The following is a 20,925-nucleotide window of genomic DNA, read 5'->3' as shown; positions in this document are numbered from 1 at the left end:
AGTTTTTTAAAAAGGTGACTACTTTTTGGATTTATTAATTCGGGAAGTGTTTTTTTATTGCTGTTGTTGTTCAGACACAAGGTATTTTACTGGTCAGGGAGATGTTTAATTTAACCTGCTTGTGAAATGGATTTGGTTTGAATAATTTTGGCATATGAGAACACCTCCGTCAGTGTAACATGTGTCTCTGGGGTTTGCTATTCCCATCACTCACCATCTTTTGGTAAAGGTGGGCAGATGGGAAAGCCTAAGAGGGTCAGATGCAACAGGCACAACAGATATGTAGGCTAAATCAGGAGCAAAGAGCTGTATTTGCAGTAGGGCAAAAATATGGATCTGAGGCACAGATTTACATGGATCCACATGGGATTTACATGGTTTATCTGTCCCAAACCACTGTCAATTTATAGGTTCCATTTATACCCACAGACTACAACTCAGAAATCATAGGCCCTCCAGCTTATGGATTCAGCTTATGGTTTTCAAATGGTACAAAAACATGGATCCATGGTACGGATCCTTATGGATTTTTTTCATGGGATCTGCTTCAAACCACTATTAAATCAGAAATCCCTTTTGTACTCACACACCATACCACAGAAATTATGGAACCATTTTTGCATGGCTTTTTTGTGGTGGAAAAGCACGAATCCAAAGCATAAATCCCTCATGGATCCACATGATTTTTACACAGGATCTTCCCCAAACTGCTGTCAAACCATAGGTTGCATATTTGTGCACAGATTGGACAGTGATTTGGGGATGATCCTACATAAAAATCATGTGGATCTATAAAGGATCCATTTCTTGGATTTGTGGTTTTGCATCTCTGCAAAGCCATGCACCAAAGGACCCCTGGATTTTGTAGTATAGTGTATGGGCACAAACGGGACCAATGATGTGACAATGGTTTGGGGGAGATCAAGTCTCAAATGGTCCCCTCCTTGCCTCTTTGAAAACCTCTTGAAGAAAAGGACAGTGGGGGGGGGGTTTAAGATGAAAGGAGAAGAACAAGAGACATCCACAGTCCATTCTAGAGATGTTGTTATTTGTATATGGATATGAATATCCCTGCACATCTGGAGTTAATGTATCCACTCACACATCCACTGCCGCCGCCACTGCTCATCCTTTGAATAGCTCCTGAGCCCTTCCCAGTCAGCCAGACACTCCTGGCAGAGGGAGGGACGATGAGTCTCCCTGCAAGGCTGCCGAGCGGCTAGCTGAGCGGCGCTCTGGAATGATTGGAAGGAAGAGAAGGGCTGCCGGCACCACTGGATGCATGACTGGATGGTCCAGCCCTGGGGGTAAGATCTTCGTTAAGTCCAGGTGTGCTGGGGGTTATATGAATAAAAAAAAAATCCCATCTCTAGTCCATTCTGATTGTGTTCTTTGCAGCCAAAAAGGGCCAGATTATTCTTTTGGAGCCATGCACTGGCTTGTTTCTCTTTTCAGTTCTTAGTGGCTCTCTCTGTGCCTCTTCTGCTAAATGCTGCTTCTCTCTGCCTTCCAGGGAACAGCTTGAGCATTCTTTAAAGGACAGTGGTGCAGGACAAAGCCTCAACTGCAAGGATTTTAAAGGCCCCCTCAATTGCTGTACGACACACTTAAAAACTGATTACGTTTTCTCAAGAGGACACACACACCAATCCAAATAACATGTGACTAGCACATGACTTTAACCTGATTTAAAAACCCCTGATCCAGCTACCGATTCTTCCTGTTAGAGTCTAGTCCAAGAACACACAAGATAGTTTTTAAGCTCCTACCATATTTCTGCCATGAAAAATCTGTGGGGTGAAGGAGCAATATGTTAGCAGGTAAAGATCTTGTGCATCTTACACCCATCATGTGATATTTTGACAAAAGGTCAGTGTGAATCCATCTGACCCTGCTGGCCAATGGGATTTCTATCTTCCATACTTATCGCAATAGAATGAGATGAAGTAACAAATTCAACAGGATTTGTATTTCTGCATCAAACAGGGGGTTGAACTTGATGGCCTTATAGGCTTCTTCCAACTTCACTGTTCTATGATTCTATGATTCTATGATTCCATGATTCTATGATTAAACTAGAATTATACTTACTAAACAGGTTAATATGCAACAAGTCTGAACTGGGGCTTGGCCCTGTTTGCTTAACATCTGTCCTCTTTTCTAACACCTGCCCAGGCTAGCCAGTACCAGCACTCAATGACAGGTACTTTTGAGCTGTTTGAAGAGCTTGCCTTAAATAATCTATGCAAAGGGTGTCACAACATGGATGGCTTATGATAGCTCAGGTGACAGGGACTGGGTTAATTCCCTTTACTTTTCCGTACTCAGGATGCAGAGGGGTCTGACTGGCCTTCTTTTGAGTACTCAGCCAAGGTTGATTAGGAACAGTGGAATAAACTCTCAGTGCCTTCTCCAGTGCCCGGTGGCATTTCTTTCTCCCCTCTCTCTCTCCTCAAGTGGAGGGCCTATGAGATGGTTGCAGGTTTCTATGGTGTTCCACCTGTTCTTTAGGCACCCTTAAAGAGACAATCTCCCGAGTCCACAGGTCCTCCTCCAAGACGTATTCCTACTCTTGGTGGAGTTCTTGCTCCTCTCATATCATCACTTCTCCTTGAAACACCTCTCCTTGTTGTTCCTTCAAAGCATCATCCCACTTCTCTTTTTCTTCTGTTCCTTTCTCATCCTCAATTTCCTGGGTTTCTTTTATTCCCTTTCTCTTTCAGAAGCCCATTTCCTCTTCCTCTTCTTTTGCCTTCCTCTCTGTTGTTCTTAACTTTTCTTTTATATCCTTCATCTCCCAACTCCTCTGTTCCTCTCATAAAGGTTGTTCTTTTCCCACCCTTTCTCTATTTCACAAACGTCCGAGCTCCTCTTGTCTCTTATATTCGAACATTGCCTCTCCCAAATCTACCAGGGAACCAGAGGCTGGAAATTTGGTGGGTCCCGTGGAGAAGCAAGACAGCCTGCTGACAGGAACCCTGTCATCTTTGTCAGTTCCCTGCTTCTCATAGTCAGGGTGTTTTTTTTGTTTGTTTGTTTTTACAATTTACTGAAAACTGGACCCTGTAATGCATAACAGTGTGTTAAGGTTTATAGTGTGGGCTACAGCCCACAGCAGCCTATTCCAAATGAAACTAGTTTTTCAAAGTACCACAGGCCCTGTTGTTCTTTTTGCTGCATGCAAAAGCTAATACAGTTACTTCTGTGAAATAATATTCCTAATCTGTGTCAGCTATTGTTTCATGAAGCTCATGAACCTGCTAATGAGGGCAACTTGCCATTCTCTTCAATTTTTTATAAGACATGTTTGCATAAACATCTGGTTTCCACAGGCTTTCTTGGCCCTGAATCCAGCCTGTTCTGCTTCTGTCTCTTCATCTGGTCTTGTTTGTGTAATGTCATATTGCTATGGATCCTTCATCTCTTTTTTCTGCAATTTCCTGTTATAGCATAGAGCAAACAGCTATTGTTCTCAAATATATCCACAGCAGTTTCATGTAACTCTGTGCTTCAAAGATGGTACTCCCTCAGAAATTATTCTATAACTTCTTTAAAAAAAATGGCAGCAACCTAGCTAGGACAAGGTGACAGGTACAACCATCCAGGGCATAATTCTTGATGGGAGAAGGAATGGGGGAGGATTGCCACAGAAGAGATCAAGTCAGAAAAGTTGTCTGAGTGTGAACAAAATTGGCCATACTGTTTACTGCTTGGCAGGGAGTAGACACTGCCTGCTTTCTGTCTTTAAAGTTCATATGAAGGTCAAGGCAAAAATGCAATGTTCCAAAATTGTACAGTTGCAATGGTCAGTATTTTTTCCTCAGAAATTGAAAGGTGGGGCTTTGGGTGGGGTTGTTAAGCTGCTCACAGCCCAGAAATATTGAATTACTCTATTTGTCTGTTTTGTTAGTTTTCTCTTCTTTTTCATAAATCACTCTGAAGAAGCTTCCATCCTTTCTGCTGCTAACAACCAGATTGCTGAAGCTGCAAGAGTGTTTCATTTCCAAGATGTTTTGCAAATACATAGCTGACAGCTTCCAATAAATTAATAATTATAAGTGTAGCAACCATGCTGGCCTTCATTATAGTAGAGCAGGCAAAGCAATCTCCTTTTATCTGTCACAAAGTGGTCTTCTTAAATTATATGTGATTTTCTTTTATGGCTATGGAAGCATGCTGATATGTCATTTGCCTGTGGGAATGTATATGCTGAATGTGGTTTTATATCCTCACTGCTGGTCAAACACACTGCAGTCCTTTTCTCACCAAAGGGCAAGTGGAGGCAATGCTTCTTGGCACTGAATCCAGTATGGAAAGGTTTGCATTTCCTTGATTGTTTTACAATTCCCCTTTCAGAGGGATAAGCTTGGGTAAATGAATAAAATTCTGGGTCACGCATTACATTACATTTCCATTTTAAAGTGGTGTCTATAATATTAATGAATTATTGCTGGATATGCAGAGACCAATGCCATATGTCAAACACCCATGTACATGATTTAGTTGTTTGAGGGTATAAGAATGTGACAAACCCAGTGTGACAAACCCAGACCTACTGGGATATGCCACACGTTAACTAAGCTGCCACCAACCATTCCCTATAAGAAGTCACACAGACCAGGGATGGATTTTTACTAAATAAAAGAATAAGGTTTATTTAAATACAACACACAGGGAAAATAAAATGATCAGGTGAATAAGATAAAGTAACGTGGCTTATTCTCATTCATACATGCATACAGTTTGGTTCACACAGAACCCTTAACTTGAAGCACAGACCCTGAACCTATCAGTTCTGGCTAACCAACAGACACCTGAACCTATCAGGCTGGTACTCTGACACACAGTAGTACCCTGTCTGACACACAGACTCCCACACCAGTTTCTTCTTTCCAGCTGCTGCTTTGTCTCCTCCCAGCGTCTCCTCACACACATCACATATATATACAGTACAGCCCCTCCTCCTGATGTCCCGCCTTCCACTCCCCATAGGATGGAACTTTCCCTCCAAACCCATGACAGACAGGTAACATCAGTGCTGTATGTAACACCTCCCCTCTTTATAAGTTGTTTTGTAGGGGGAAAGCTAAGGTGCTTTTTCCCAAAAAAACAACCTGGATAAAACACACAACAACAGTTATACATACCATATCATACTTACTTATACTTACATTCTAAGTTAACCATAGCAATTAGGCATTTAAACATTTACCATATACATTACATCAATTTACCTTTATTCATACAAACCAACTTCAAAAAACAGGTACATTTAACTTTTTGTCATCAATATATATACATAGTCCATGTTTCTTTCGCCGTCTTCATTCTTCAGGTCTTCTTGACAAGGCGTCAGCAACACAGTTCACTGACCCTCTGACCACCTTCACTTCAAAGACATAGTCCTGTAGGTTTAAAGCCCACCTCATAAGTTTACTATTGTGGGTTTTCATTGTCTTTAACCATTGCAGTGGTGAATGGTCAGTGCACAGAACAAAATGTCTTCCCCAGATGTAAGGCTTGGCCTTCTGGATCGCGTAGACTATTGCCAGACACTCCTTCTCCACGGTTGCCAAATGTCTCTCACCTTTTTGGAGTTTCCTACTCAGGTAGGACACTGGATGCTGGTCACCATTCTCATCCTCCTGGCACAGAACTGCTCCTACCCCGCTGTTAGACGCATCGGTGTAGACGATGAACTCCCGGTCGAAGTCTGGAGCACGCAGCACTGGATAGTTGATGAGCGCCTGCTTCAACCTCTGGAACGCCCCCTCACAGTCGCTGGTCCACGGGATGCGGTCATCAGCCTTCTTCCTCGTCAGATCGGTCAGCGGAGCCGCAATCTCGCTAAACCTCGGGATGAACTTTCTGTAGTAGCCCACCAACCCAAGAAATGATTTGACTTTTTTCTTGGTGTTGGGTCTAGGCCAATCACGAACTGCTTCTATTTTGGCCTCTAGGGGTTTGATCACTCCTCCCCCTACCATGTGACCCAAATATTTTGTTTCTGGGATACCCAGCTGCAGTTTGTTCTCTTTGCAGGGCCTAGGCCAAAGCACTTCCTCCCCTGGGTCAAAGTGCCTCTCCCCGGCTCTCTGGACACACCAGGCTTTCTTTCTGACCTTTTGAGCTTGCAGGGTCTCTGCTGCTAGCTCTAGGTTTCTCTTTAGGTCATGCCTTAAAGAGTCTATATATGTTACAACGTCCTGTGGGTCATCCTGGGTGATCTGCTCCCAATTTTGTTTGATCAAATCAAGGGGCCCTTTCACCCTTCTCCCAAATAAAAGTTCAAATGGACTGAACCCGGTACTGGCTTGTGGCACTGATCGATAAGCAAACAAAAGGGATTGCAGCTTCTGGTCCCAATTGTTTGGATTCTCTGCCAAGTAAGCCCTAATCATGTGCATTAGAGTCCCATTGAACTTCTCAGTTAACCCATTACTTTCAGGATGATAGGCAGTGGTTTCCTTGTGCTTAATTCCACAGATTTGCCATAAGCGTTTCATGAGCTTCGATGTGAACGATGCGCCCAAATCTGTGATTATTTCTGAGGCAAATCCCATCCTGGACATATACCCCACCAAGGCATCTGCCACTGTGTTAGTTTCAATGTTAGTCAAGGGTATGGCTTCAGGGTACCTCGTGGCATGGTCCACAATGGTGAGAATGAACCTGTTCCCCCTCTTTGTGGCCTTGGGCAAAGGTCCCACAATATCCACCCCTATGCATTTGAACGGAGTGTCAATCACAGGCAAAGGGCACAACTTTGCTTTGGTCCTGTCACGGCTATTCCCCTGCCTTTGACACACATCACATTGTTTACAGAACTCCCTGATCTGCTTCCCTATGTCAGGCCAGTAAAAATTCTGTGTGATTCTCTGCTGTGTTTTGTTCACCCCTAAGTGTGCAGCAAACATGTCAGAGTGCCCCCTTTGTAAGATCATGGGGTGATACTTTTCAGGTACCACCAGCTGACTTCTGATCCCATCTCCCCCTTTTGAGATATTCCTCAGGGTCTCTCTATACAAAATCCCCTTTTTCTCTAGAAATCTCACTGGGGTTTCAGGTGTTAGCTGGGCGTCAGTCACCTGTTCAAAACACTTTTGGAGAGTGGCGTCTGCCTTTTGCTCTTGTCCAAATCTGCTGTCTGTGGTTAAGGTTTCCACCACAGCTTCTGAACTCCCCTCTGCTTCCGTCTCTGGCTCATCATTACCCCCTTGAACTGTCCCCGTGGTGGCTTGTGAACGTGTAATCACTAGCACCCGTTTCACATGTTCAGCCAGGTCATTTCCCACGAGCACGGCTGCTGGCAGAGTCGATGAAATCGCTAGCCGCCAAACTCCCCTCCAGCCTTGAAAGTTCACCGGTACCTCCGCTACTGGCAGTGAAATCACCTGCCCCTCAATCCCTGCCACCTTCATGCTCTCATTTGGGATTATATATACCCTAGGAATAATATCTGGATGGCACAGGGTTACCTGGGAACAAGTGTCCCGCAGCCCCTGATACTGATGGTCAAGTATTCCTATGTCCACCCCTGCTGTCTCAAACAACTGAGAATCTGTTCTCACCAGCAGGCAGCGCCTGACCTCTACAAGAGGACCATTTTCCTCAGCCTGATCAGCAGATGTAGCTGTTCCAGATTGAGTCGCCATGGCAACAGGCTCCCTCAGTGACAATGAGCCTTGCTCTTTCTGGACACAGAACACAGCTTTTGGCTTGGTCCCACTCGAATCCTGAGGCACCATTCCTTTTAGCTGCTTTAATTTCTCACACTCTGAGATTAGATGGCCCTTTCCCTGACAGAAATAACATTTTCTGGTGTATTTTGATTCTCTCTCATCTTGTTTTGGTTTTCCCTCCAAAATCTGAGGTCTTGGTTTCATGTCTGAGGGCTTCCCTTCAACATGGGCCCCTCCCCCTTGCTGGCTTTTCCCTGGTCCCTGAGAGTACTTGCTGTAGGTTTCTTTGGGTTTTCCTACAGATTTCTCCTCACCTAAGGGCTTCCTTATCTGGTAAATAAAATCTGCGATCTCGGCTGCTTCTACCACAGATTTTGGTTTCCTTTCCCTCACCTGGAATTTCAATTCCCCATGCAGGACTGAATAGAACTGTTCCAGCGCTATCAAATCTTTAAGCTGTTGAAAGGTCTCTGTCCCCTCCTGAGATAGCCATTTCTCAAGCAGCCTCACCAATTGGGCCCCCACTTGGGTAAAAGTCTGCTCTGGCTTCTTGGTGATTGACCTAAATCTTTGCCTCAGCTGTTCCGCATTTATCCCATGTCTTGCAAACACCAGTTTTTTAAACTCTGCAAAATCTTTCATCAGTTCCTCAGGCATCTCGGCATAGACCTCAGCCAGGCTACCACTGATTAAAGATCGCATGATGGTCATCTTCTCAGTTTCCCTCACTGAGAAGTCCACAAACGCTCTTTCCACTAGGGAAAAGAACACCTCAGGACAATCTCCCTTGTGGTACACAGGGAATTTCTTCAGGTCAGCTTTAGACAATTGGCCTCCCTCAGAATCCCTATTGTTATTATTGTTCTGGTTCATCATTTCCAGTTTTCTTAATTCGAACGCCATTTTCTCTCTCTCCAATCTTTCTGCTCTTTCCATTCTCTCTATTTCAAATTGCCTCATCCTCAGTTCATGCTGTTGGGCTATGAGCATTTTCCTTAGTTCTGGGTTCTGTTCTCCCGTGCTGTCACCCTGCACTGAGCCAAATTCATCCTCAGAACCTTGGTCACCCTGGGGGTCTTTCACTTCACCCATTTCTGCCATGTGGCTTCGAGTCAAGGGCATAATCCCCCCCCAGAACAGGCTGCTTTAAAAAGTCAAGCCTCAAAATAAAACGACCACTTTTTTTTTTTTTTTTGCCTCAGAACCAGCTTTCCCTATAGATTGCTGCTGTCCTTCAGCACTACTTGCAACTGTAGCGAGTTAGAGTCTACCCCCCTCTGCTGGGCCTCTCAGCAGGCAGGCTAGCTCACTGCTATTTCACAGTTTTGCCTCAGCTTTTTTCCCGCCAAAAACAGGCTGCCTCAGAGCACCCTAATCTAGTCTCCCCAGTTGGCACGTTCTTCTACTAGCGCACCTCCCCGTGCGGTACACCTAGAAGATTACCTACGCGCTCTCAGATTGTCCCTGACTAGACCCCCCTTGCTCTGGGCACACTTGCCAAGGCTTTGCTGGACCGCTGGACAACTGGACCAGTCGTATCCCACACGCTGGACACCAATCAATGTGACAAACCCAGACCTACTGGGATATGCCACACGTTAACTAAGCTGCCACCAACCATTCCCTATAAGAAGTCACACAGACCAGGGATGGATTTTTACTAAATAAAAGAATAAGGTTTATTTAAATACAACACACAGGGAAAATAAAATGATCAGGTGAATAAGATAAAGTAACGTGGCTTATTCTCATTCATACATGCATACAGTTTGGTTCACACAGAACCCTTAACTTGAAGCACAGACCCTGAACCTATCAGTTCTGGCTAACCAACAGACACCTGAACCTATCAGGCTGGTACTCTGACACACAGTAGTACCCTGTCTGACACACAGACTCCCACACCAGTTTCTTCTTTCCAGCTGCTGCTTTGTCTCCTCCCAGCGTCTCCTCACACACATCACATATATATACAGTACAGCCCCTCCTCCTGATGTCCCGCCTTCCACTCCCCATAGGATGGAACTTTCCCTCCAAACCCATGACAGACAGGTAACATCAGTGCTGTATGTAACACCCAGACCTACTGGGATCTGCCACAGTTAACTAAGCTGCCACCAACCATTCCCTATAAGAAGTCACACAGACCAGGGATGGATTTTCAACAAATAAAAGAATAAGGTTTATTTAAATACAACACACAGGGAAAATAAAATGATCAGGTGAATAAGATATAGTAACGTGGCTTAGTCTCATTCATACATGCGTACAGTTTGGTTCACACAGAACCCTTAACTTGAAGCACAGACCCTGAACCTATCAGTTCTGGCTAACCATACAGACACCTGAACCTATCAGGTTGGTACTGACACACAGTAGTACCTTGTCTGACACACAGACTCCCACACCAGCTTCTTCTTCCCAGCTGCTGCTTCTTCACATCCCAGCGTCTAAACTTCTCCACACACGCATCACATATATATACAGTACAGCCCCTCCTCCTGATGTCCCGCCTTCCACTCCCCATAGGATGGAACTTTCCCTCCAAACCCATGACAGACAGGTAACATCAGTGCTGTATGTAACACCTCCCCTCTTTATAAGTTGTTTTGTAGGGGGAAAGCTAAGGTGCTTTTCACCAAAAAACAACCTGGATAAAATACACAAAACAGTTATACATACAATATCATACTTACTTATGCTTACATTCTAAGTTAACCATAGCAATTAGGCATTTAAACATTTACCATATACATTACATCAATTTACCTTTATTCATACAAACCAACTTCAAAAAACAGGTACATTTAACTTTTTGTCATCAATATATATACATAGTCCATGTTTCTTTCGCCGTCTTCATTCTTCAGGTCTTCTTGACAAGGCGTCAGCAACACAGTTCACTGACCCTCTGACCACCTTCACTTCAAAGTCATAGTCCTGTAGATTTAAAGCCCACCTCATAAGTTTGCTATTGTGGGTTTTCATTGTCTTTAACCATTGCAGTGGTGAATGGTCAGTGCACAGAATAAAATGTCTTCCCCAGATGTAAGGCTTGGCCTTCTGGATCGCGTAGACTATGGCCAAACACTCCTTCTCCACGGTTGCCAAATGTCTCTCACCTTTTTGAAGTTTCCTACTCAGGTAGGACACTGGATGCTGGTCACCATTCTCATCCTCCTGGCACAGAACTGCTCCTACCCCGCTGTTAGACGCATCGGTGTAGATGATGAACTCCCGGTCGAAGTCTGGAGCCCGCAGCACTGGATAGTTGATGAGCGCCTGCTTCAACCTCTGGAACGCCTCCTCACAGTCGCTGGTCCACGGGATGCGGTCATCAGCCTTCTTCCTCGTCAGATCGGTCAGCGGAGCCGCAATCTCGCTAAACCTCGGGATGAACTTTCTGTAGTAGCCCACCAACCCAAGAAATGATTTGACTTTTTTCTTGGTGTTGGGTCTGGGCCAATCACGAACAGCTTCTATTTTGGCCTCCAGGGGTTTTATCACTCCTCCCCCTACCATGTGACCCAAGTATTTTATTTCTGGGCTACCCAGCTGACACTTGCTGGCCTTTACTGTCAGCCCTGCTGCACTTAACCTCTGCAGCACTAATTCCAGGTGTATCAGGTGATCTTCCCAGGTATTACTGAAGATCCCTATGTCGTCAATGTAGGCCACTGTAAAGTCACTGAGCCCTGCCAAGGTCTGGTCCATCAGCCTTTGGAATGTGGCTGGTGCATTTCTGAGACCAAAGCTCAGGACTCGAAACTCATAGAGACCAAAAGGGCTGCAAAAGGCAGTCTTTTCTTGATCCCTGGGATCAATTCTTAATTGCCAATATCCCTTTACCAGGTCCAATGATGAGATGAACCGACAACCCCCTATGGTTTCAATCAGGTTGTCTAGCCTGGGCATTGGGTAGGCATCAGGAGTGGTTACACGGTTTAATTTCCTGTAATCGACACAAAACCTAATGCTCCCATCAGGCTTGTCCACAAGGACTATCGGAGAGGACCAAGGACTAGAAGAGGGGACAATTATGTTCTCCCTAAGCATCTCGTCCAGCTCCTTCCGCACCTTGTCCCTATAGGGTCCCGTTACTCGGTATGGGGATACTGCCTGCGGGGGTGCATCCCCTGTGTGGATCCGATGCATCACTCCCTTCACTATCCCCGGCTTGTTGGAAAACACCTGTTGATATTTACTAAGCAGCATTTTTAGTTCTTGCTGCTGGTCTTGGGTGAGTGCAGGACTGATCTTTACCTCCTCTGGGTTGTATTTTACTTCCCCTCTACCCTCCCAGAAGGGTAATTCCGCTTCCTCACTCTCAGCTGCTTTTATCGCAAATAAAACCCTCTGTTCCCCTCTGTAGTAGGGTTTTAGGGCATTCACATGAACCACCCTCCTTGCTTCGTTCTCCTCCTGCTCTATAAGGTAGTTCAGGTCTGACATCTTGGAAATGACCCTATATGGTCCTGCCCATTTGAGCTGCAGTTTATTCTCTCTGCAGGGCCTAAGCCAAAGCACTTCCTCCCCTGGGTCAAAGTGCCTCTCTCTAGCTTTGTGGTCATACCATGTTTTCTGTCTGACCTTCTGAGCTTGCAGGTTTTCTGCTGCCAGCTCTAGATTTCTCTTTAGGTCATTCATCAAGGTGTCTATGTATGTCACAACGTCTTGTGGGTCATCCTGGGTGATCTGCTCCCAATTTTGTTTGATCAAATCAAGGGGCCCTTTCACCCTTCTCCCAAATAAAAGTTCAAATGGACTGAACCCGGTACTGGCTTGTGGCACTGATCGATAAGCAAACAAAAGGGATTGCAGCTTCTGGTCCCAATTGTTTGGATTCTCTGCCAAGTAAGCCCTAATCATGCGCATTAGAGTCCCATTGAACTTCTCAGTTAACCCATTACTTTCAGGATGATAGGCAGTGGTTTCCTTGTGCTTAATTCCACAGATTTGCCATAAGCGTTTCATGAGCTTTGATGTGAACGATGCGCCCAAATCTGTGATTATTTCTGAGGCAAATCCCATCCTGGACATATACCCCACCAAGGCATCTGCCACTGTGTTAGTTTCAATATTAGTCAAGGGTATGGCTTCAGGGTACCTCGTGGCATGGTCCACAATGGTGAGAATGAACCTGTTCCCCCTCTTTGTGGCCTTGGGCAAAGGTCCCACAATATCCACCCCTATGCATTTGAACGGAGTGTCAATCACAGGCAAAGGGCACAACTTTGCTTTGGTCCTGTCACGGCTATTCCCCTGCCTTTGACACACATCACATTGTTTACAGAACTCCCTGATCTGCTTCCCTATGTCAGGCCAGTAAAAATTCTGTGTGATTCTCTGCTGTGTTTTGTTCACCCCTAAGTGTGCAGCAAACATGTCAGAGTGCCCCCTTTGTAAGATCATGGGGCGATACTTTTCAGGTACCACTAGCTGACTTCTGATTCCATCTCCCCCTTTTGAGATATTCCTCAGGGTCTCTCTATACAAAATCCCCTTTTTCTCTAGAAATCTCACTGGGGTTTCAGGTGCTAGCTGGGCGTCAGTCACCTGTTCAAAACACTTTTGGAGAGTGGCGTCTGCCTTTTGCTCTTGTCCAAATCTGCTGTCTGTGGTTAAGGTTTCCACCACAGCTTCTGAACTCCCCCCACCTGCTTCCGTCTCTGGCTCATCATTACCCCCCTGAACTGTCCCCGTGGTGGCTTGTGAACGTGTAATCACTAGCACCCGTTTCACATGTTCAGCCAGGTCATTTCCCACGAGCACGGCTGCTGGCAGAGTCGATGAAATTGCTAGCCGCCAAACTCCCCTCCAGCCTTGAAAGTTGACAGGTACCTCCGCGACTGGCAGTGAAATCACCTGCCCCTCAATCCCTGCCACCTTCATGCTCTCATTTGGGATTACATACTCCCTAGGAATAATATCTGGATGGCACAGGGTCACCTGGGAACAAGTGTCCCGTAGCCCCCGATACTGACGGTTAAGTATTCCTACGTCCACCCCTGCTGTCTCAAACAACTGAGAATCTGTTCTCACCAGCAGGCAGCGCCTGACCTCTACAAGAGGACCATTTTCCTCAGCCTGATCAGCAGATGTAGCTGTTTCAGATTGAGTCGCCATGGCAACAGGCTCCCTCAGTGACAATGAGCCTTGCTCTTTCTGGACACAGAACACAGCTTTTGGCTTGGTCCCACTCGAATCCTGAGGCACCATTCCTTTTAGCTGCTTTAATTTCTCACACTCTGAGATTAGATGGCCCTTTCCCTGACAGAAATAACATTTTCTGGTGTATTTTGAGTCTTTCTCATCTTGTTTTGGTTTTCCCTCCAAAATCTGAGGTCTTGGTTTCATGTCTGAGGGCTTCCCTTCACCATGGGCCCCTCCCCCTTGCTGGCTTTTCCCTGGTCCCTGAGAGTACTTGCTGTAGGTTTCTTTGGATTTTCCTACAGATTTCTCCTCACCTAAGGGCTTTCTTATCTGGTAAATAAAATCTGCGATCTCGGCTGCTTCTGCCACAGATTTTGGTTTCCTTTCCCTCACCTGGAATTTCAGTTCCCCATGCAGGACTGAATAGAACTGTTCCAGCGCTATCAAATCTTTAAGCTGCTGAAAGGTCTCTGTCCCCTCCTGAGATAGCCATTTCTCAAGCAGCCTCACCAATTGAGCCCCCACTTGGGTAAAAGTCTGCTCTGGTTTCTTTGTGAGGGACCTGAATCTTTGCCTCAGCTGTTCCGCATTTATCCCATGTCTTGCAAACACCAGTTTTTTAAACTCTGCAAAATCTCTCATCAGTTCCTGTGGCATCTCTGAATAAACCTCAGCCAGGCTACCACTGATTAAAGATCGCATGATGGTCATCTTCTCAGTTTCCCTCACTGAGAAGTCCACAAACGCTCTTTCCACTAAGGAAAAGAACACCTCAGGACAATCTCCCTTGTGGTACACAGGGAATTTCTTCAGGTCAGCCTTAGACAATTGGCCTCCCTCAGAATCCCTATTGTTATTATTGTTCTGGTTCATCAGTTCCAATTTTCTCAACTCAAACGCCATTTTCTCTCTCTCCAATCTTTCTGCTCTTTCCCTTTCCTCCATTTCAAATTGCCTTTCCCTTTCCTCCCTTCTTTCTCTCTCTAATCTTTCCTCCACTTCAAATTGCCTCATCCTCAGTTCATGCTGTTGGGCTATGAGCAATTTTCTGAGTTCTGGGTTCTGTTCTCCCGTGCTGTCACCTTGCACTGAGCCAAATTCATCCTCAGAACCTTGGTCTACCTGGGGGTCTTTCACTTCACCCATTTCTGCCATCTGGCTTCGAGTCAAGGGCATAATCCCCCCTCAGAACAGGCTGCTTTCAAAAGTCAAGCCTCAAAATAAAGCGACCACTTTTTTTTTCTTTTGCCTCAGAACCAGCTTTCTCTATAGATTGCTGCTGTCCTTCAGCACTACTTGCAACAGTTGCGAGCTAGAGTCTACCCCCCTCGGCTGGGCCTCTCAGCAGACAAGCTAGCTCACTGCTATTTCACAGTTTTGCCTCAGCTTTTTTCCCGCCAAAACAGGCTGCCTCAGAGCTCCCTAATCTAGTCCCCAATCTGAGGTTACACGTTCTTCTACTAGTGCACCCCCCCGTGAGGTACACCTAGAAGATTACCTACGTGCTCTCAGATTGTCCCTGACTAGACCCCCCTTGCTCTGGGCACACTTGCCAAGGCTTTGCTGGACCACTGGACAACTGGACCAGTCGTATCCCACACGCTGGACACCAATCAATGTGACAAACCCAGACCTACTGGGATCTGCCACAGTTAACTAAGCTGCCACCAACCATTCCCTATAAGAAGTCACACAGACCAGGGATGGATTTTCAACAAATAAAAGAATAAGGTTTATTTAAATACAACACACAGGGAAAATAAAATGATCAGGTGAATAAGATATAGTAACGTGGCTTAGTCTCATTCATACATGCGTACAGTTTGGTTCACACAGAACCCTTAACTTGAAGCACAGACCCTGAACCTATCAGTTCTGGCTAACCATACAGACACCTGAACCTATCAGGTTGGTACTGACACACAGTAGTACCCTGTCTGACACACAGACTCCCACACCAGCTTCTTCTTCCCAGCTGCTGCTTCTTCACATCCCAGCGTCTAAACTTCTCCACACACACATCACATATATATACAGTACAGCCCCTCCTCCTGATGTCCCGCCTTCCACTCCCCATAGGATGGAACTTTCCCTCCAAACCCATGACAGACAGGTAACATCAGTGCTGTATGTAACAAAGAATTCAGAATGAGTCTCCATATTTCATTTGGATGAAAGAGTCAAGAAGTAAACGGCAAGGAAAACATCTGAAATTGCTCCTAAATGTAGATGTCCAAGTGAACTGAAGAGCCATTTTAGCAATATGAATCAAGAAGTTCCCTTAGAATCAATAGACAAGCTCACTGTTCCAAAATGGCTCCTGGAGTTGTCAAGAGTTTTCTAACTGCTTGAACTTTGACCCAGAGAGATTAGAATAAAATTAGCTTTCCTAAAATAAATTAATAAATTTATTTTTCTAACTGACAAGTTTTTTTTGCTCATACATAAAACAATCTCTCTCCCCCCCCCCTCTTTATAAAAGTTTAAGCCTTGAGCAATAAGAAATATTGGAATACATGAGTTTTTAAGACACTTCATGGAACTGCTGTCAAAAAATCTGCTTACAACCTGAGTTTCATCCCAATAGATTCAGGTAGCTGGCTCAAGGTTGACTCAGCCTTCCATTCTCCTGAGGTCATTAAATTGAGTAACCAGCTCACTTGGAAGGCAATGTGTAGCCTGCATAATTAAATTGTAAACCATCCTGAAAGTGATTTAAGCACTATTGGGCAATATATAAGTACCACACTTTGCTTTACTTTGCTTTTTAAAATTTATTTGAATAAACTAAGCATTTTCAGCCAGATTTTCAGCCAACAGATTCCAGAACAGCTTCCATGGTTTGGAAATAAGAAAGCTCATGTGAGCATGTTTACAGTGTAAAAGACACTATATTGAAAGTAAAGGAATGGGAAAGGAGAAGGGGAGGGGAGAAAATTGAGGAATTTGGTTACAAAAGTTCAGCAGGCCATGGAACTGAATCTAAGCCAGAGCTTCCAAAAGTCATTTTTTTTGGAGTACGGTTCACAAGAGTCCCCCAGCCACCATGACCATAATCAGTATTGGTTGGGGGATTCTGTGATTTGCACTGAAAAAGAGGATTTTTTTCAAAGCTCTTGAGGTATAAGCACAGGGTTATTGCTTTTCCATCTGGTGTCCTCAGCAACGGTTGCAAATGTTTCGCAAAATATGTATTTTTCTATCTATTTTATTCCAAAATACATTTTTGTATACAATTTGACAAATGTTTGAGATAAGAATTGCCTTGCAAAATGCAGAAATATGCATCATTTGAACTGTGTTTCAGTCCAGATATTAGCTCAGAACATGGAAATCAGTTTGCTTTGCTTTGAAATGAAGTCTAAATTAAATCCTCAAATGTCCCTAAGCTATAGTGGGGAAAGGAGCTCATAAAGCTATTTTTTTGGTAACAATAACTGGAAATTGTATATACATACGTATAAAATAAACATATTTATAATTTGTAAACCCACACACATGATTATGGATTGAAAATATATTTTATTAATCTATACATATTCCAACTATGGTCACAAAAATATAGGGTATCTATAGATATATGTTTACTATCTGTCTGTCTGTCTGTCTGTCTGTCTGTCTGTCTGTCTGTCTGTCTTGGTCTGTTGGTCATTTCCATTTGCAGCGTCATTATTGCATGTTTCATGGGTCTGATCTTGTTGCTTCAGAAAAACTCACGCATAAAGAACAAGACAGGCTTTCTGTCAGGAAGGTCTGAATAAGCAACATTGTCCTCTTGCACTGATACAGAACTCACCATAATAAGCACAGAAGAAACTTTCTAGTTAGCGCGGTGTGGGGAGAAGTGTGTTCTGTAAAGTGAAGAGAACTTGGAGGTCAAGAGGCAAATTTAGCTTCATGTGGCAGGTGCTGACATGCTTGCTGCTCAAGATGCGAGCAAGTGCTCTTCTCCTGTGATGGGTGCTCAAGCAAGAGGAGTTGATAGCCAACAGAAATGCATTCATGAAACGCTGTCCCCTTTTATTGTTGTTTTTAAACTTCACATGACACTTACACTTGTGCCTTCTGAGTGCACAAAATGTTGCTTATTGAAGAGGAAAAGACTGAGAAACAATTGAGATGGAATGACTTCAGCAATGAATGGAGAATGGTAAAGGAGTTTGGTGAGGCTGAAGGCTGAAGATGCTTCACTATCTATCATTCATGAGAATTTGCTCAATCAGAAAATGGAAAACATTAGAGCAACTGAAGGACTTGCAGTTTGATTGGAAAGGCTTGTAGTCAGATTTGTCCTGCTTCTGTTTTGTGAATACTCCAAACTTCATCTATTGCCTTTATCTTCTATTATTTAAATCAGTCATTTAGGAGTGGGGGCCCTGAGAATAATGTGTACTGTACTTATTACACAGAAATTAAGAAGATATGCCATTAATAGATTCATTCTCAACTCATATGGCAACCTAAAGAATTGAACGATTAATGTGCAAGGATAAGACTTGATGATGATGATCAAAGCAATTCCACTTTTATTTCAGGTTGTCCTTTTTGGGGGAAAAACTTGGTTGGTATCTTGCTAATACTGTAGACTAAAAGATAGGGGCACTTCCTACAAACATATTTAGGGAAGTTGTTGGAGGTTTAGGCTTCTATCCTATATCCCATGATTATAAAACTAGAGGCTCAAAGTTGCACCCATGGCCTTCTGTATCACACTTGATTCTCTTGTCTTCCAGTCTACCTTTGAATAGGCATTACAAATTCAATCAAAGCTCTGGCATGCCTTATCTTCATTTGTTTGTGCACCTCTTCTTCCCTAGGCCCTTCAGAGGTAGGCTACTCAGAGCACAGCAAGGTTAACATGAAGTGTCTATGTTAAGGTCTGACTGCAGGCTTAGTTTTCCTGAGGGACAAGCCAGTGAATTTAAGAAGGGAGATGGTGACTTGTTGTTTTCTGAACAATTCTGCATAGTATTCAGGCAAAGTGAATTAACAATGAGTTATATTCTTTTCAGATTATCTGCCCCTTCACTTGAATCAGGAATTAGAATACTTGAAAATTAATTTCTTGGTTTTAAATATTAGAAATGGGGAGTCATGGCTGATAATATTTAATCTGGTGAATTTCCACAATTTGTTTAGTAGCTGAATTATTTCTCTAAAATAAATGGGCAGTTTTTCAGAGAACCATAGACCAACAGTAGCACATTTGTTATTGGCTCCTTCAAAAGTGCTCTTTTGGTCACTTTGGGATTGTCTTTGCCAGGATAACTTCCTTTTCTCAGGTGGACTACAAATTCCATAATACTATATAGTTACCTACATGTGGTGGTTGCAACATATTTTAAAAAACTTTAAGTTGATGAACAATGTGTCTTAACGCAAGGTCACATATCTTCACCCACAGTGAAAAAGGCCACTATTTATATACACCAAGACTACTTCTACATATTTTAATTATTTATATGACTACTAACAAATACATTTTTCTATCAAAACACTGTAGAAATTTTACCTGAAAGTATAATCTTAATAAATGTTGGCTTACCTGCTCCTTGATGCCTTACTCTCTGGCAGTCTATATAAGTCACACAGCCAATTCCTTTCATGCTCACCATTTGTCTATGGGACATTCACACAAATGAAAACGACTCCCATAGAAAGTGTTGTTTGAGAAACAGTTTTAAAGTTCAAATTTTGGAGTAAAATGAGCATCTGGAGGAGTAATTTAAATGGAATGATTTCCATGGTCTCTTCTCTAAACGCCTCTGTAGACATGGAGGAAGATATTCTATGGAGATATGAGACTGGTGGTGGTGGTAGAGGAGGAGGAAGCTGTGACATCAGGAGGGTGATTGGAAAAGAATAATTCATATATTCTTTGCTTGAGGCCCTGTTTTTCCACCATCCCTTCCTTTCATCACAAGAGCAGAAAGCAGGCAAATTACCCAGATAACAGCAAAAATGACAAATTGAATGTTCAGAATAGTGTATTCTGAACAGCTCCCTCACCCACTCTGGCATTCCCAGCCCCCACTCCAAACAATTAAAAAGATGGTTGTTGTAGGTTTTTCGGGCTGTTTGGCCATGTTCTGGAGGTTTTTCTTCCTAGCATTTCATCAGTCTCTGTGGCCGGCATCTTCAGAGGACAGGAGTTGTAACTCTGTCTGTGTTCTAACTCCTGTCCTCTGAAGATGCTGGCCACAGAGATTGACAAAACATTAGGAAGATTATGGTCAAACAGCTGGAAAAACCTACAACAACCATTGGTTCTCGGCTGTAAAAGCCTTTGAAAATAAATTTAAAATATGCTCATATTAAAAAGATGCTCACATTAAAACAGGATAAGCACCAAATGAAAACAACTTTAAAAATCATTTAAATGTATGGGGACACGGGAAATACTTCCAAGGAAAGAAGAGCCACCAGCAAATGAACTGTGTCTTAAACATATATACATGTTTATTTCTTGATGGCCATGCAAAGGATCGTATGTTAAACTAGTGTCCATGATGCATCAAGATAAACTGTGGACAAACAAACATAGGCCTATCTATAGTCCTACAGCTGTTATTTACCCTGCTTTATTCAACATATGAGGAGTGAACACCTATCCTTATATTTGCCATCTCTTTCCTCATGCAGAAAGTGATGTAAAGGAAGAACTGTTTGTGTTCCATCTGAGCAAAAGCTCTGATTTTCCAGGATTCCTTCTTGTGTGGAGACTGACCATGCAAAAAGGACCTGCCCCCACCCCCGGCATATTGTTTTCCATGTGAGAAAAGTGACATGGTAGGAACTGGACTAGTCCCTCTTCTTGCATATTGAATAAAATGAGTATATAAAACTTAGGTTCCTAGTGTGGTGTAGTGGATAGAGTGATGGACCAGAACTCTGGAAAACAGGGTTTGAATCTCTGCTCACCTATGGAAACTAGGAGTCTGAGGCTTGGCTGTCCTTTGGTTGAGGATACTCAGGGTTTTGGATTATGTGTGTGCTGTTGCACATGCCTGAAAGACAGGACACTCTACTAATTATCTTAGTATATACTTTAGGACCCTTATGTCAAGGAGTGACTAGAAACCCATTATTT

At 43.7% G+C, this 20,925-nt stretch overlaps 2 protein-coding genes across 13 annotated transcripts in view; one reads left to right on the top strand and one right to left on the bottom strand.

Moving 5' to 3' along the window:
* USP25 (ubiquitin specific peptidase 25) overlaps positions 1-20,925 on the top strand; it is a 412,805-nt gene that overhangs the window by 144,334 nt on the left and 247,546 nt on the right. The gene's annotated exons all lie outside the window — the stretch shown is intronic.
* Positions 10,386-20,925, bottom strand: part of LOC144587747 (uncharacterized) — a 117,972-nt gene continuing 107,432 nt past the window's right edge. Inside the window, exon 2 of the mRNA XM_078388963.1 lies at positions 10,386-15,468. Within this exon, the coding sequence (XP_078245089.1) occupies positions 10,542-15,011 (4,470 nt within the window). The 5' untranslated portion in view covers positions 15,012-15,468 and the 3' untranslated portion in view covers positions 10,386-10,541. The remainder of the gene's footprint in view (positions 15,469-20,925) is intronic.

Source organism: Pogona vitticeps, chromosome 3 (assembly GCF_051106095.1).
Source record: "Pogona vitticeps strain Pit_001003342236 chromosome 3, PviZW2.1, whole genome shotgun sequence".
Lineage (NCBI taxonomy): Eukaryota > Metazoa > Chordata > Lepidosauria > Squamata > Agamidae > Pogona > Pogona vitticeps.
This window is presented reverse-complemented; position numbering and strand designations above follow the sequence as displayed.